This window comes from Cyanistes caeruleus, chromosome 12 (assembly GCF_971803275.1).
Source record: "Cyanistes caeruleus chromosome 12, bCyaCae1.hap1.1, whole genome shotgun sequence".
In the NCBI taxonomy this organism is placed as follows: Eukaryota; Metazoa; Chordata; class Aves; order Passeriformes; family Paridae; genus Cyanistes; species Cyanistes caeruleus.
The window spans coordinates 14,650,929-14,667,501 of NC_141712.1; the positions used below are offsets into that span (position 1 = coordinate 14,650,929).

General features: G+C 46.5%; 1 protein-coding gene across 4 annotated transcripts in view; it reads left to right on the forward strand.

Moving 5' to 3' along the window:
* Positions 1-16,573, forward strand: part of ATP6V0D1 (ATPase H+ transporting V0 subunit d1) — a 35,262-nt gene that overhangs the window by 17,063 nt on the left and 1,626 nt on the right. For 3 of the 4 annotated variants that reach the window (XM_023934612.2, XM_023934613.2, XM_086847912.1), the window contains 5 exons: positions 7,721-7,899; positions 10,850-10,929; positions 14,725-14,802; positions 15,372-15,548; positions 16,274-16,351. In XM_023934612.2, coding sequence (XP_023790380.1) covers positions 7,721-7,899; positions 10,850-10,929; positions 14,725-14,802; positions 15,372-15,548; positions 16,274-16,351 — 592 coding nt within the window. Of the gene's footprint in view, positions 1-1,271; positions 1,332-6,567; positions 7,900-10,849; positions 10,930-14,724; positions 14,803-15,371; positions 15,549-16,273; positions 16,352-16,573 lie in introns of those variants that run through there. The other variant, XM_086847913.1, reaches the window with a different exon arrangement.

The window sequence follows — 16,573 nt, forward strand, 5'->3', positions numbered from 1 at the left end:
AATGCTTTACATTAGGAGCAGTTCATTGGGACAAATCCAACAATCTGAAGGATCTTTCCTAATGCTGCTGCATTTAAAATTACACTATACTGTTTCGGTCAGGTTCCTTGGTGGCACTGGGGTTAAGAAGCAAAAATGACCATAGTGGCTGGGGATTCTGCAATAAAAGGTTTAAGAGCCTTTTCTGGCAGAGATTGTTTTGGCAAAGCAGCACAGGTTTCTGACAAACAGCTTCCCTGTTTGCAGGGAGTGCAAAGTTGAACTGATAAGCCAAGTTCTTGGAGGGATTATGCAATATTCAGATTAGAGGGCATGTAGCTAATGGTCTGGAAATGATCAGAGCCTTGTATCCTCTGAATGGTGGCATCAGAGCTGTATCTGTTCACCTGCATTCCCAAAGGATGCTGATCTCATACTGGTTTCCCAGAACCGATGTCTGTGATGATGGACTGGTTTGCATGGTGGTGACTTTGGGAGTCATAGTGTGACTGTGGGTGCCCTCATTAGAAAGGGAATCTTTGAAAGGTGTGTTTCACTGTATACTATGTTAAAAGGATGGGTTTTTTTTCCCCCTGATACCTGAAAAACATTTCATTTGGCCAGTGGATTTGAATGGGGACAACCTAACTGTTCTCCTATGGAGCAGCACTGTTCTTCACAGTGTGTTAACACTGGCAAACAGTGAGCTGTGGCAGTGATCAGAAAAGGTAACAAAATACTGGTGGTATTAAAATGGTATTATATTTACTACTGGTGGTAGTAAAGATGCAGCAAAAAGCAAGTGATGAGCTCCAGATGTCAGCCCATGTGTCACTAAGGTAAGTCGTTGGTGAAACTCTGCTGAGTCTGAGAAGGGGCTCTAGCATGCATACTCTGGGTGATTAGGTGAGTGTGCACTTGCTAAGCAATTTTGTTCCTATGTAACGTGCTTCACTCCTTGACTGAAACTATTCCCAAGGTCTTTCATGCTTGACCTCAGCAGCTTTATTTGCTTCACCCAATGCTCAAGACTCACAGGTTCAGCCCAGAGAAGGTCTGGAGGCCAAGGGTACTGCTTCTGAAGGCTTCCTGGGGGTATCTTGGGTCCTAGTCCCCTTTCCCAGGTCTATTCTGTAGGCTAGTTTGAAGTCTAGCAAATACTTGTGTAGTAGAGCTTTGCATAAGTACCACAATATTTAGAGACTGAGCTAAATCTTGTGTCTACCTCATATGGTTTACTGCATGTCAGGTGGGATGATAAATTTTCTTGTCTTCTGCTGACAGCAGGTCTGTATGCACAGAGATGTTCTGCACAGTGGCTGGGTCCAGACCACGCATTCACTGAGAAGCAGGTAAAGGCTTTTAGGCCTCTAAACTCATTTGGGGGAATAATGTGAACAGTACAGCCTTTCCTTTTATTTTATATCCATTAAATGTAAACCCAAAAAACTTTATGCAAGTTGGACTTCTGCAGCTGGTCCCTGTGAAAGCAGCATGAATACATGTTTTTGGTCAATATTTAAAATTTAATTAGGGCTCAGGTCAGCTCAACATGGTGCAGAGTGCTAGGGCTCAGCTTTGCATATCAGCCTTGTGTTTCTCAGGCTTTGAGGCATCAAGTTTAGGTAACCAGAGATTCTTGCACCAGGCTGCAAGGTGTTCAAAACATTCCCTGGTTTTTCAAGGGGTTTTTACAGATCAAGAACGCTGACTCAAATTCATAAGCCTTAAAATTAAGGTAATTGTATCGACAATTGATTTTTGTAGCTTTTTTCTCGTTAGTTTTTAATGCAGCTAACACTGTATCACTGCATGTAAGTGAACAGATGATACCAGTGGAAAACTGAGGTCAGTATCCCAAGAGACCCAGACTAGAGAATGGTAAAAATCATGTGGAGATACAGCTAAATATAGATTAATGCTGAGAACATTCCTGGATACTTGGTTTTGAAAGGCTGCCACAGCCTCTGTAGTACTGTGAAGTTATAACTCTTTGCTCTCAAATGGTCTTGTTGATCTAAGTTTAGCAGAGCACCCACTTACTGGCTGAGTGCCCTTGGTTTGTGGTAGCAACCATGGAATTCTCAGCTTTCTCTTTGGCAGGTTCACGAATGTAGCACTTAGGTATGGTTTGTATTGGTGTGACTCTAGGAAGGACACTGTGCAAAGATAGGAAGAGACCAGAAAGGACACTTGAGCAGAGACCATCACATGCTGCATCTGCTCTTGCTCTTCCCTGGACTGTCTGAGCTTCAGCTGAAGATGAGAGGTAGAACTGCTGCTGATCTGACATCTTCTAATACGAGCTGAAAAACTGATTAAAGGATTTGACTCTGTTCACATCCATTGTCTATTACTCAAACAAGTCTCAGTGAGGCACTGAGATCTTCCTGATGTGCAACATTCCTCTCCTTTCCAGATCAGGACATCTGTGCAGTTATTTACTAATGATCTTAAGCCGACCCTGCGGATACAAACATCTCAGCTGTTGGCACTATTCTTAGTGTCAGCCACTGCTCTTTTGGGCTTTGAAGTTTGTGTTTTGCTTTCCCCCGTGGCTGCTTAACATTTGGAGCTTGAGAGAGGTGTGACAAGTGGCTCTAGCCTCTGTACTAGCACAGTATCCAGTGGGGTATAGATGGGTCTGTGTATTTATGCACAAACACAAGGAAGCAGTGGTACAAGCAGCCCAAAACTTTTTCCCTAAGTTACTTTTCCCAACACCCCCTGAGTATGTGAACTGAATGAACTGCAAGAGGGAAGCACTAGATGCTAAAGTGACTATAGTCAAAACAACTTCATTATCTTTTAAAGCTGTCTCTAGAATTCATGCCGAGTTCAGAGCACTGTTACGATCCCACTGGAAATTTCCCTTTTTCATCCCAAAATAAATACATGCTTCTATAGTAATCTGAGTAACTGCCCAGTGCAGTCACATAGGAACTTTGGCCTTGCTCACAGTAGTCTGAGTTAACATCTAATGCTGGTTTTGGAAAGCATTAAAGCTGCCTGAGCAAGGCAATATCTTAACCCATCCCAACAAAACCCCTTCTATGCACCTCTGCATTGGCCCACCGCTGTCTGTTGGCTGTGACATGGAGGGCTGTCCTCATGATCCCTTACAGAGCAGCTGTTAAGCTACAGTTTGGCTCTACTTTTGGAGGATCCCTGAGAATCTCAGGTCATACAATGTTCCATCATTAGTTATGCTTTGTCACCACTTGCAGTATTGTTAACGGTTTTTTTAGTGTCCTGGAACAGAAAGCAATAAAAGACCAACCTATCTGCTGTAGGACAATGACTCTTTATGATTAGATTAGATTAGTAAATGGGGGAGGGAGAAGCTGTAACTGTTTTGGGGTCATTGCCTTGCAGGGCTGTGCCTGAGTGCCTTGAGGCCAGGTTGTGAACACCCGCCCGTGTGATGAATGTTCATGCATTTCATGTGCTCCCCTGCTAAAACAGCCTTTCCAGATATTCAGTGGGCATATCTCATTTATCAGTGTCTGTCCTTATGTAGTGCAAGGAGGAGGAAACATACATTGTCAGAGTACTTGTGCGTGGCTTTTGCACTTGTGCTCTACTCCTGCTTGATTCTGCTCTATAGCTACCCATGGGTGATTATGTCAGGATTTAGCTTCTGGGGCTGGCTCTCCTCTCTTCTCTGTGAGGGGTGTCTGCCTGAGGCCATACCTCCCAAAACCATCAGTCAGAATGATCTCTGGCCTGCTGCTGCTGGAAGGAAGGTTTCCCCTACCAGCCCCCCTCTTTTGGCTTCTCTAGGCATATCCTAGCCTGACTTTGTTGTTCTTATCTGAGTGTCACCCAATGCATATTGTTCTGCAGTGGGAGTTGCTGGAGGAGCAAAGAAAGTGGCTCCAGTTGTCTCAGACTTCAGGAAGCTGTAAATCATTGTCTCTTTCCCTATTGTGGATGATGCTGAGAATATTTCTATGTTTGCTGTCTCTTTTTTTGTCCTTTAATAAAAAATTATACTCTGTGAGATGTTACTGACATTTCTAAGTATTGACTGAAATTTCATTTCTGTGAATGTATATTTCTGGAGCATACACACACCTCTGTTCAGTGGGTGACAGGAAGGGTTATGCCTGGTGTAACTGTGCATGTCAGACTCTGGCTGGTTTTGTGCCCATGTCCCTGGGTGTGCAGAAAGCAGTTCAGAGGAGGAGTGTAAAATGTGTTTGTGTGCAAGAGAGTTTTGCTATGAAGAGACCATCCAAGTGGGCTGAAGTAAGACTTCATGATGTTGCAAGTGACAAACTACTTCTATTTTCTTACGTGTTCCATAACCCAGTCCTCTTATTACCTGCACTGAGAGTTAATGAAGGTTAAAACACTTTCGGAGTCATCTGAGCAGGCATTAACATTTGAAACATTTGAAGCTGGTCAGAACCTTATAGGAGATGATGGAGAGGACAACAAAAGTTGCTGAATTACATAAGTAGTTGGAGATTCTTAGAAACAATGTTGCCACTGTACTTAATCTGTTTCTTTGGGCCTGGGAGAAAATGCCAGCATAGCCAGGACCTCTGCTGTGGTCTTGGGACAGCTTTGCTGATGGAGGTAGATGGGTCTTTGTTGAAACCTGACACAACAATGTGACTGTTGCCCCTTCCACAGATGAGAAGAGGCTTTTCCAGCTGCCCTGGCACTGGAAGACCTGCCATGTAGCCATGAGTGGCTAAGCTGTGACTGGTTTCATTGGGATGAAGTAGGGACTGAATGTGAATAAGGATGGTCTGGCCTTGCTTGAAGTAAATGGATCTAGTGTGAAGGATTAGGTAGTGCTGCTGGTGTCTGCCTGGTCTTGCCAGGTACCAGAGGACTTTGTTCTGCTGTATCTCTGGTGTTACTGTGAAGGTTCGAAATACTCAGAAGAAAATTTTGAGTGAGAATTCTGCTTAAGTCTCATGCATATTAACTCTTCCTGCAGGGATGAATCCTTTGACAGCAAGATTTAAGGAGGTGAAATAATCTTTAAAATAGTTGGTGCCTTCTTGGCATTTGTGCTATAGACTGCATTTCCCAGACCTCCCTGAAGGATGAGGAAACAATCAAGCTAAGGGGTGTAAATTAAACAAGGAGAGCCATGCTTTGCTCTCTTGTACTGGAAGCCAGCTGGTTTGTCTTTCCTGAGACCATCAGTCCAAAAGTAGGAGCTTCCATGTGTGAAGAGAATTAGATTTTGGCGGCTCTCCCAAAGCCTGGCTGTGGCTTTTGTGCTGAGCTGAACTGGGAAGTCATGAATGAGCTTGGTTGGAACTCTAATAAGCTGCTCTAAAGACCTGAGAGCAGTAGGGCTCCAGACATTTCTCCTCAGTTCCTTTTTTGTACAGTTGCCTTTGGCCAGGCTCCTTGCAGATATCTCGTGGAGACTGGTATCTGTAGTAAACTTGGGATAGGAAGGAGGTGTGCTGGCATACATGACTGTATTTCCTTACCTATTCCTTCACTGTAGGCTGAGTTAAAATAACAGATTTGGTCTGGTTGTATATTGTTGCCTTGCTCTGTTGAGAGAAGTGCTGCCTATGGTCTTCCCTTAAAGCTACTGTGTTCCACTAAGGAAACGTGCATGTTGAGAGCAGATGGTGGAGCTGGGAAATGATCTTCTGTATCCTTGTTCTGGTGCACCTCATGGAGAAGCATCTGTGTTAGGGTGCAGATGCTTTTATTTACCAGGAACTAGCTGCTTGCTGCAAGGGACTTACCTCAGTTCTCATAAACAGGCCCTTCTTGCTGTCCTGGAGATTGCAATCATCTCCATGGTGAGAGCTGCACAAACAGGAGGGAAGATAATGACCTTGTGGATTAAAGGGCAAAAGGAGGTTTCTTAGTACGTGAAGCTTGTGCTGATTGCCCTGGTTCTAGATTGAACGAGGAAAGGTAAGCTGCAAAAACAGAAGGGTGCTCTGCAAAAATTGTAGGGCCAGGAGGTGCATTACTCAGCTTTGCAGTGTGGAGAGAAAAAAGCAGCACCTGTTTGAGGAACTAAGGTGTGGATTTGATTTGTTCATGGACGTGCCCTTTGAGCATATTTGAGAGGCAGTAAGCCCATCTAATAAAAACTAGCAAAATCTGCCTTTAACTGGCTCTGCTTGGCTGCCTTTGATGTGCTTAAAGGGAAGCAGGTCTGCACTGTGCTCTTTGTTAGCTGGGAAATACAAAGACCAGCAGCATCCCAATGTGTGTCTGGCAAACATCACCAGAGCCTTGCCATGCCTGTCTTCACCTCAGTCCCAGGATGCTGGCTTTAAGTTCCCTTTCTTCAGTACTCAAGTACCTGTGGGAAGCCTGACTCTCAGCAGAGCTTCAAATCAATGTGCATAGCTCCTTCTGCCATTCTAGTTCAGGCCTGATCTCATTTGTTTTGAAGCCTCTCCTGCCAAGGAGCTTCTTCAGGTCTTTTCCATCGTCTAACTTTTCAGAGTTAGCAGTGAGATCAAGGGAGCGTAAAATGCCACATACCCTGCTCTTCAACATCTGTGCCTCCCTGTGCTGCTGAGGGATATGTGCTAAGGCAACTTCTGCTGACTAAAAAACTCCCTCATCTCATTTGATGTTTTTCAGATTCTCAGCTTGGTTGGCTTGTGCCTCAGATGGTGGTGAAAGTGACTAGAGTATCACTGCTGTTCTTGCTGGGGACACTTGGTATTTATGTGATGCCTTGATCCCTTGTGTGGATTTTCTACTTGGAGAAGGCTACCAGCCTTTCATGTGTTCCCAATCTTCAAGCCAACTGTGTCTCTCTTCTCCGGCTGGACTGGGAGTACTGGGAGGTATTCTTTCTCCTCTGCTCAGTGGAGACCTCACCTAGCATGCTGTGCCCAATTCTGAGCTTCTCAGTACAGGAGAAAAATGGACATACTGGAGAGAAGGGACACAAAGGGCTTGTGTTGGTGGAATTTATGCCGGCTGCTGTGATTCTGGATTGAATGTCCTGTTACTGCAGTGCCAAAGACTGAATCCGCTAATCCTGAACAACATAAGTGGAGAACTTGGTTTGGGGCATCATAACTTGGGCTAATGTGAACAAGTTTGTAGCTTTTGGTGTAGAGGTGTGAAAAACTTTGTGTGTAGTTTCATGAGGGTGTGAGTGAAGGTTGTGCCAAAGCTTCCAGTCCTGTTGTTTTTGGAATGGAGTGAGGCGGCAGAAATGTGACCCTTCCTCCTTTCACTTGGCAATATAGAGCAGTGTTGCTGGCATTGAAACTGGAGCCAGGCTCCCCTTGGAGGTGTGTGGCACTAGAATGAGAGACAATAGACAAATGACTATGGGAGAACATTAGGAAAAGTCTTTCCATTGCAAATGTGCTTGGATGCTGAAGCAGAGCCTCAGGGAGGTTGTGAGGTACACATCCTTGCAAGTAATTCAAAGTTTGTATGAACATTCAAAAGTCTTTTTGCCTGAACAGCTAGAGGTGGCTATGTTCGGAGCAGGGTATGGGGCCAGCCACCTCCAGAAGTCAGTTCCAATCTAATGCTCTTCAGTGGTAGGTGGTGCCCAGATGGTGTGGTTCAGCTGTGGCATAAATCACAGCCTGGGATTATGCCTGACTGCCTCTTCCTAGGCTGGCATGATAAACAGACTCTACGGAGGTGCCTTAGTACTTCTTTGTGGGAAGCATGCATCTTTATGGAGATGGTCACAAGGAGATGATGTGTGCCTGTTGCTGGATTTCATATTATATGTCATTTCAGTCTTCCTCTTTCATTCTTCCAGGTACAGCTACATGATTGACAATGTCATTCTGCTGATCACTGGGACTCTGCACCAGCGTTCCATCTCTGAACTGGTGCCCAAGTGCCATCCTCTGGGAAGTTTTGAGCAGATGGAAGCTGTGAACATTGCTCAGACACCTGCAGAGCTCTACAATGCAATCTTGGTGGACACTCCCCTGGGTGAGTGGAGCTGTTCAAAATACCTCTCAGCTGTGTGTGGTGGAACAGATGTCCCTTTCTCCCCTAGTCTATCTCCAGCTAAGCCTAAGTTGTGCTCCAGGAAGACAAAGTGGTGGGTAATGCACAGCTGTGGATGTACTGCCTGTGGTGGCTGGGCTTGAGTTGACAGGTTTATGCCTGTCCTGTCCCATCTTTTCCTCTGGAGGACCAGCTAGCTCTCTGTACCCTTCAATCAGTGTCCAGGCCAGCACAGTGGTAGGGCAGACTGCTGGACAACTTGGTTTTTGTGAGGCAGGCCTTGAGTCTCCTTAGTGAAGGACTATTTGGTCTTTTGCAGGAATGAATCACTTGATTTCCAGCACTTTTAGTTGAATCATTGGGTAATTTCTTGTATGGAGTTTTTTTAGATAATTACAGAGATCTGCACATGCCCAATCTTGTTCTGAGACTACTAAAATTAGCACTAGTTAAATAAAAGCCCTTTATGTAAACAAAAAACAAACCCAAACAACCACAGCAAAATAAAGAAATCTCCAAAAGCCTTTTTAAAACTCATTGTATAGCAGCATCCTGGACTGAGGTATATTGTCTCAGAGCTACAGGCTTGTTCAGGAGCCACATAATGCTAAAACTAAGTGTCTTATGAAGAACTAGTCAGATCTGTTCTTTAAAGATAAAAGGTGTAGGAAGTGGTTCTGGAGAAAATATGGAAGTTTTTGCAGTAGTAGGGGAGGTAGTCACAGGTGACTTGCTAGTTTAGCATCTGTGGGCAAAAACGTAATGAGATATGCCTGAGTCAGTGATTACTCATTCTTTTGGGGTTGCTAGAAAGAACAAAACACGCTAAGTCATCATACTGTCTTTGATAGAAATAGTTGGGTTTGGAACTGAAAGTGCTTTTGTAAATGCTTTGTGTAATAATGGGGCAAATGAAGTCGTTGTCATGGAAAAATGACTTGTGCCCAGTAAAGAAGGGAGAATGTGCCTCAAGAGATCTGGGTTGCAAGGCAGGGCAACAACGCAGCAGGAGAACTGAGGCTCTGCATGCAGTTGAGTTGAGCCCACTGTATGTGTGGGAAGAAAATCCTCCTCACAAGTAAGTGGGAACCTTCCCATTTTGGCAAGAAGATAGAACAGAGTATTTCAGAGATATTATCTCTCAGAGACCTTAAAGCTTCCAGCAGAATATGGAGTGAAAATGCCCTGTGTCAGTGTTGAGGTGCTTCTGGACAACATGGCTGACAATTGAGGGTCTTTGCCTCTTGTGTTCATGTACTTGTACATGAGTTGGTTTTGCCTGCTTCAGCCCTGCCTGGGTTGGCTTCTCCAGACCTTTGCCCAGGCCATGCCCTTGGGGCTGTGTACCAAGCAGTGTGGCATTTCTTCAGCAGGGGAACATGGGGAGAAGTTGTGTTGCCTAAACAAGCAGGCATGCAGGCTTTGATTGTTTAACTTGCACTCTTTCCAGTGACCACACGCAAAGAAACAGCAGCTCTATCTCCTAAAAGGACTTGAGTAACTACGTGGCTTGGTGGGAATGCCTAACCCCAAATGGCTTTCATAGGTTAGCAGGGCAAAATGAGACTTGCTGTAAGCCTAATTTGGGATATTGGAGGGCCAAGAACTGAAATAGCAGTGTACTCATTCCTCAGCTACTCTGAAGTAGCCACTGCTTAGCTATCCAGGCTGGCCAGCGCATCCTGCAGTAAAAACCAGTCCTGGCACACTCTGTTTGCATTTTTGCCAACCATTGGGAGCAGCGTTCCCCCGGCCACGTGGCATTGTGCTCTGGTGCTGCAAAGAAACTTCTGGGGAGGTTAACCTCTGTTCAGGACCCTCCAGACCCACATTGTAGCTGCTGTCTTTCCAGGCAGCTCATGCTATAAAAGTGGTGCAGGCCAGAGGTGTGAGCCTGCATTGCAGCTGATTTGTTGCACAGAGCAGAGCACTGGTCAGTTCTCAGCAGGACTGTGGTGTCTGTTATACATAGCTGCACTGTGTAAGCTGAGACAGATCAGATTTCTCTTTGTAGCAAATTCAGCGAAGTTGGTTACTGAGTGGGAGTTGAAGTCAGGAAGTCCTGTCAGTGGGTTTATTGTACCAATCGTTTGCTAGCAAGAACACAACAGCAGCATTACACTGCACTGTAGATGTACAAGACTCACCTATATCTGCAGCTTGCAGCACCTGTTTGGTCTGAAATCTGTGTTCTTTAGGTGGCCACAACTTCTCCAACTCCCTCCCAGAGGTACTCTGGCAAAGTATGTAGGGCTGAGCATCCTACCAAGTCCTATTAATTTATTCTGTCTCCTGTTACTAACTTTCAGCTAGGGAAATAAAAGCCCTTGCACCAAGTGGAAAATGAGACTGATAGACTTGACTAGAAGAAACAACTCCTGACACCAGCCATGACCAGTGTCATGGGCTATATGAGCTGTGGCATCACCATGCCTTCTTAATCCCCACTAAAATATTATAGAAGGAGGGAGAAGCATCAACTCCTTTTGTCTCACTAGCTGCTGTCTCACAGGTACTTAAGCACTCCTGCAGCGCTGTAGCAAGCAGTTCAAAGCTGCATTTTTGCCTTCAAGTGTCTGCATTTGGGAACAGTCTGTGGATTGCTTATTTTTAAATACAGACTTTATTATTGATACTGAGGACTAGAGCTGAGAATTTCTGCTGGGAATAGTCTGTTAACAAAACCATAGGACTAAGTGGTGAAGAAATATTTTCATATGAGAACCCCAAAAATTTTTATGGCCTAAGGAACCATGGTGGAGCCTGAGGTTTTGAGTCATGACAATTTGTCTGCTGAAGATAAAGGGCCAGGCCTAGGAGGAACAAGCTCAACACAGGGTGTGCTTCTGCCTGGTATTGTTGAGGAGTCTGGAAAGTGCTGAGCATGGGTCTACTTAGGACAATGCTAACTCTGTCTCTGTCTCTGTTTCAGCTGCTTTCTTCCAAGACTGCATATCTGAACAGGACCTGGATGAAATGAATATTGAAATAATTCGAAACACCCTGTATAAGGTAAATGAGTCACGGAATTGCAGAATGGGTTAGGTTGGAGAGGGCTACAGTGTGTCATCTGGTTCAAACTCCCTGCTCAATCAGGACTATCCCAGAGTATATGGCACAGGTTTGTGTCTGGATGGTCCTGGAATATCTCCAGCGAGGGAGGATCCACACCCTCTCTGGGCAAACAGTTCTAGTGCATGGTCACCCACACAGTAAAAAAGTTCTTCCTCATATTCAGGTGGAACTTCCTGTGCATCAATTTCTGCTTGTTGCCTCTTGTCCTAGTGCTAGAGTTTCTGAGAGGGAAAGGAGGTGTAAACTTCCCTATTTATTCCTGGCATGGTGATTAAACATGGCCAAAACCTAGTTGCATCCACTGGAAAGTAAGGATAGCACTCCTGGAGGAGCCTGACATGCGATCACACAGCTCTGCTGAGACAGGGTACCAGAGCTAGGCCAAGAGGAGGATTTTCTTGGAGCTGTCAAGAATCTGTGCAAGAGATTTTGCAGAAGTGGTGTCTTTGAATTTACTCATGCCTCAGGCAATCAGGAGAAGTCTATTCCCTCACCACATAGGTTCAGAGGTATAGTTAACTGCATTCACAATGACTAATCTTAAACTTGGTTGTAGGACTCCCATTGGCTTTGCTCCCTGTCTTGAGCCCTTCCCAAAGACCTTCCAACTGTCTGCTCAAGCCTTCTGTGTCTGTGGTTGGGGTTAGATGTTCTTGGTAGAGCAGTGTAAAAGGTGCAAGCTGGACAGAGTATTGGCAGAGAGATGTGGAGGGGCTAAGGATCCCCTTGTCCTGAGCTGTCACCTCTGCAGGCCCTGTCTGGTTTTAGCCGGCAGTGTCGAAGCGTGTGTTTATGTGCAGGCTGTGGCTATCGCTCCATCTCGACTCTCTGGATCAGGGGTGGGATATAGATTTTATCTGTCAATCTTGTTTTGGCTGGTCATGGCCAGCCTGCAGTCGGTGTGACCTCTTCTTCCCAAGGAAGCTGTGGCCTGTTTGGAGAGGCAGAGAACAGGTCAGGCGTGAAGGGAAGAAGGCAAAGGGAGGGAGAAGGAGCAGTATGTCAGCAGTCATGCCCAACTGCCTGTGGCCTCTGGCATGTACTGGTCTTTGCTGTAACAGGGAGGGACACCTGTGTGCATAAACACCACAGCCTTGCAGGGCACAGGCCTCGGTCTTAATATGATGCAGGAGGGGGAAGGCAGGCAGCAGAGTGGGCACGGGAAAGGTGGTTGGGAGGGAGGTGGGATGTATCCCCTTGGATTCCAGTTGCCATGTCCTTTCCAATATCCTTTTTGAGGCTTAATACTGCTTTGTAGTCTGCACTTCCTACCCACAAATGGAAATGTAGGTGCCTGTAATGCCTTAGTGTGTGCTGGCACTGGTTCTTGCTAAAGAGCAGCCCCTGGGGAATACAGAAGCTCTGTCCGTAACAAATCACAGGGATGAAGGGGTGGAAAAGGTGATTGCTGCTTTCAGACTGTACTTGAAGCTACCTCTCTCCCCAGGGACTGGAAAATGTATAATACAATGCAAATGAGGGAAATAAAACCAGGTTTGAAATCTGCAGAGAGCTGCTCTGAAAAACACAGCAGGTCTGAGACAGATGCCTGCATCCGTGTGGAGTTGGCATGGGAAGGGGAAGTGCTATCTCCCAGACATACTGGAGGTTTTTTTAAAGAATCTGTGAGTGTGTTGACAGAAGGTTTGAGCAGGATCCATAGAAGCTATTACAAAGGCTTCTTGTTAGCATTGAAGGTTCTCAAATGGTGGAAATATTTAAATGGTCAGTGCTTAATGCAGAGTGCAGTCAGCAGCCAAGTGTTGCAATGGAAGTGTGTTGGCATTGTTATCTTTAGTGTTGGCCTTGTTATCTTCAGTGCTTACTTCCTTTGTTCCATCTCTTGTTGAAGTGAAGCCAGCTGACTGTTGGCCTTCACTGGTGACTTTCTTGTAGGATCCAATTGAAGGAGCTTTGTGACTGGACAATAAAATAAAGCAGGCAAATCAGTGTGGATAAATGTGGAGTGGTGTATGGGAGAGGCCAGGGGGAACCCTAACTCTGCTTGTACAGTGAGGGTCTCCTTGCTTCTTCCTACTACTAAATGGAGTCTTGGCTAGTGATTGACCTAAGCAATTGTCTCTCTACAAGGTAACATGTTCCTAACAGTAGAAAAGAACTATATTAGTATCACTGTGCTACTGCATCCATCTGTAAAGTGTATTTGACCTGGCCACTATCTCATTCCACTCATCTCAGAGTATGAACAGCAGAACAGGAGATTGTGCTAAGACAGACAAATTTAGAGGCTTGGGTATGATTTCTGTAAGGAAAACTACAGAGAAAGACTAGGATTCCTCAGCTGACAGAGGAGGGTGATATCTGCAGATCACGGAGGAAAAGTCAGTGTGGATGGATAGGCCACAGGCCTGACTTCAGACTGGATTTGAGGACAGATGAGGCTAGCAGGAGGCAGACAGGGGTGGGTTCATGGAAGGGAAGACCCACTGAGGATCATTAAAGGAAAAGACACCTCCGTTCCTGAGGTAAGGGCGTCAGGACATTGGAGTGTTTCTGTCACTGGAAGGGCACCCAATGCAGCTGTTTACAGACTGTTTCCATGTTGTCTGTGATATGGATCCCCACTCACTGCTGGACATTTGAGTTCATCCATATTTGCTTCTAAAGCACTAGGTTTGTGCGTGAGCTCTGATGAGGGTAGAGATACTGACTGAATCTCTTCTCCATGTTCCCTTTCCTGCCAGCCTCAAATGGCATCTGTTATCCATGTCCTTGTTCCTGTGGTAACTCTGCAGACTGATACTCTGTGCTCTCCTCTGCCGGGGCAGTGGCAAGTGCTGGAGAGGCTTTCTTTGATGAGTGATGCCAACCCAGCACTGTCCTCTTGCACTGGGTGGTAACAAATACAGAACACAGTAATCCAGGTGCTTTCCTAGTGCAGTGGCTGAGGGTTTTGAACTTGTACATTCTTGGTCCATCTTCAGTCCTAGAGTTGTGATAAAGCAGAGATTTGTGGTGTCTCAGCATCCTTTTATTCTGTCTCTTTGAGTGATTCTGGTTGCAGCTCTCTGCTCAGGGAGGTGTTTTATTACTTGGTCACTTCTTCTGAGAACATTTTTGCTGAATGATACTTTTAGCCATCCACAGCTTTCTTAGGCTCCCCCTGGGAGACAGAGTAATCTTCCAGATGGATTACGGAACATCTCCACAAAGGATTACGTTTCCTGGAGGCAGCATAGCTGTGCCTGGCCGTATGTTTTCTGCAGTGCTCCAGTTGGGATAGAGACCAAGTGGTCACAGTGTGAAAAGAGAATTAGAGAGAATGGCTGGTTTCTTTCACAGATGTCCTGTCTCATCTCTTGACTCTGCTTACACAGCGCTACTTTCTGAGTGTAGGTCTTGTAGCTATGGCTGTGTGGCTTGGCATGTTTGTGGAGGCCATAGCAGGGTCAGGAAACCATGTGAGACTTCAGTAAATGAGTTAGGCGACTCAGAGGAGAAAAATAGGCTTTAACCTTGCTGCTTGGGGATCTTGCCCACAGTAAGCTCATGCAGTCACTTGAACAAACCCAACCACAGCCCTTCATGTCTCTGGCTCCTGAGGAAAGCACTGTCCTTGTGTGGGCAAGTTCACATGGGGCCAGAGTGCCTGTGCTGTGTTACAGAGCATCTAGGAGCCTCCCAGCTTGCTGTCTGTCCTCTGCTGAAGACCCCTGTGGGAGAGTAGATGAAGCTGTGTAGAAGAATGCTCATCTGCCCTCTCTCTTCCAGGCTTACCTGGAGTCCTTCTACAAGTTCTGCAAGACGCTGGGAGGTACCACGGCAGATGCCATGTGCCCAATCCTGGAGGTAGGTCTGGAAACTCTTGTAGCTGGATGGTATTACAGTGATGGTCATCTCTCCCTGCTCAGGCCCAGATTGTCTGCCAGTTGTTAAGCATTCTCCAGTTAGTGTTCAGCATCCTCATGCCCACTTGACCTGCTCACTGGGAGACCTGGGCAACACTGCTTGCCTATGACTTTGGTTCCCCAAATACTGATACCTTTGTGGCAAACATCTTCATCCTCTCACGTGGACAAGTGTGAGAGCTACCAGGGCTGTTTGGGTCACAGCCTGTGTCCATGCCAAGGCTTGCTGTGAGATGTGCAGGACTCAGGAGCAGTAGGTGAGAGAGACTCCTTGATTTGGGCAGGATTTGTGCCTGTGATGGGGATTTCCTCACCTGAATACTCCCTAGGTACTGGGGATACTGAGAGCCTGCACTTGTAGCCTGCCCTGGCTGAGCACAAGAGAGCTGTACACATCCCAGCAGCCTCCTCATGCTGCCCTCTGATGTGGCTATGTGCAGAGTAGCACTGCTACCTGCCAGCCTCTGGTAAAGATACTCCATCCTAGCATGAGCCACTCTTTTCCCACAGTTTGAAGCTGACCGGAGGGCCTTCATTATCACCATCAACTCATTTGGTACTGAGCTGTCCAAGGAGGACCGAGCCAAGCTGTTCCCACACTGTGGCAAGCTCTACCCTGAGGGCCTGGCTCAGCTGGCCAGGGCAGATGACTACGAGCAAGTCAAAAATGTTGCTGACTACTATCCTGTGAGTGCTCTGGGATGAGGGGCGTGGGGATTGGTACAGGAACCTTCTCTGGATCAGAGCTCCTTGGGGATCTGGGAGAGCTTGTGGCTTGACAGCTTGGGGAGAGGGATGCCAATCTTCTCTGATGCTGTTGGTCCTGTGCTCTGCTTGGCCAGGACTTGGCTTCACTGAGATGTCATTGGCTTGTTAGTCATGGCTGTCATTTCAGTGGTGACTGAGAGACAATGTTCCCTGTCCCAGGGTGTGGGGACTGCTCTTATCACCAAACCCTTGAGGTGCTGATGTGGCAGCAATGACAGGCTGTCCTTGCCTGAGTGAGAAGTGGTGTTGCCCCACTTCCAGCTCTGAGCTCTGGTTCAGTTGAAGATGGGATGCTGATCTGGGAGGACACGTTTGGATTTGTCTGTGTTCAAGCCGCTTTGTACATGACTGGGGACCTGTTTAGAGTCAGTGTCCCCTTACTGAGCAGCCTGTGTGTGTGGGCACAGGGGTCTGGCCCAAACACTTCAGTCTGTACATGGAGGGGTCTGTATCTGATGCCCCTTCTATGGCTCAGAGCAATTATACACCTTTGAGAATAGCACATTTCAGAGGAGAGGGGCAGGGCTCGTGGTTTCTCTGTCCTCTGACTAGACAGGGTGGCTAGAGTATATGTGACACAGGGGGCCCTCAAATGCTGCTGAAGTTGGGTACAGAGTATATCTTCATGTAATGCCTTTCTGCAGGAGTATAAGCTGCTATTTGAAGGGGCTGGCAGCAACCCTGGAGACAAAACCCTTGAAGACCGGTTCTTTGAGCACGAGGTGAGTGAGCCCTGACGTGCTTCTTGATGTGTGCCATTTGCAAAGCTCCAGGTGTCAGGAAGCTGGCCTGCTGCTCTGTCAGCAGTGCTGTGGATGAACAGGGTTTGGGGAAAGGAGAAGCATGCTTGCCCTCTGCTCCTGCATGAGGATGGGGGCCTGGCATAATGCTTGGTCTGTTGTCTCACCCAGACAGATTAGAGCAGTGTGGGGAGGCATGTTTGG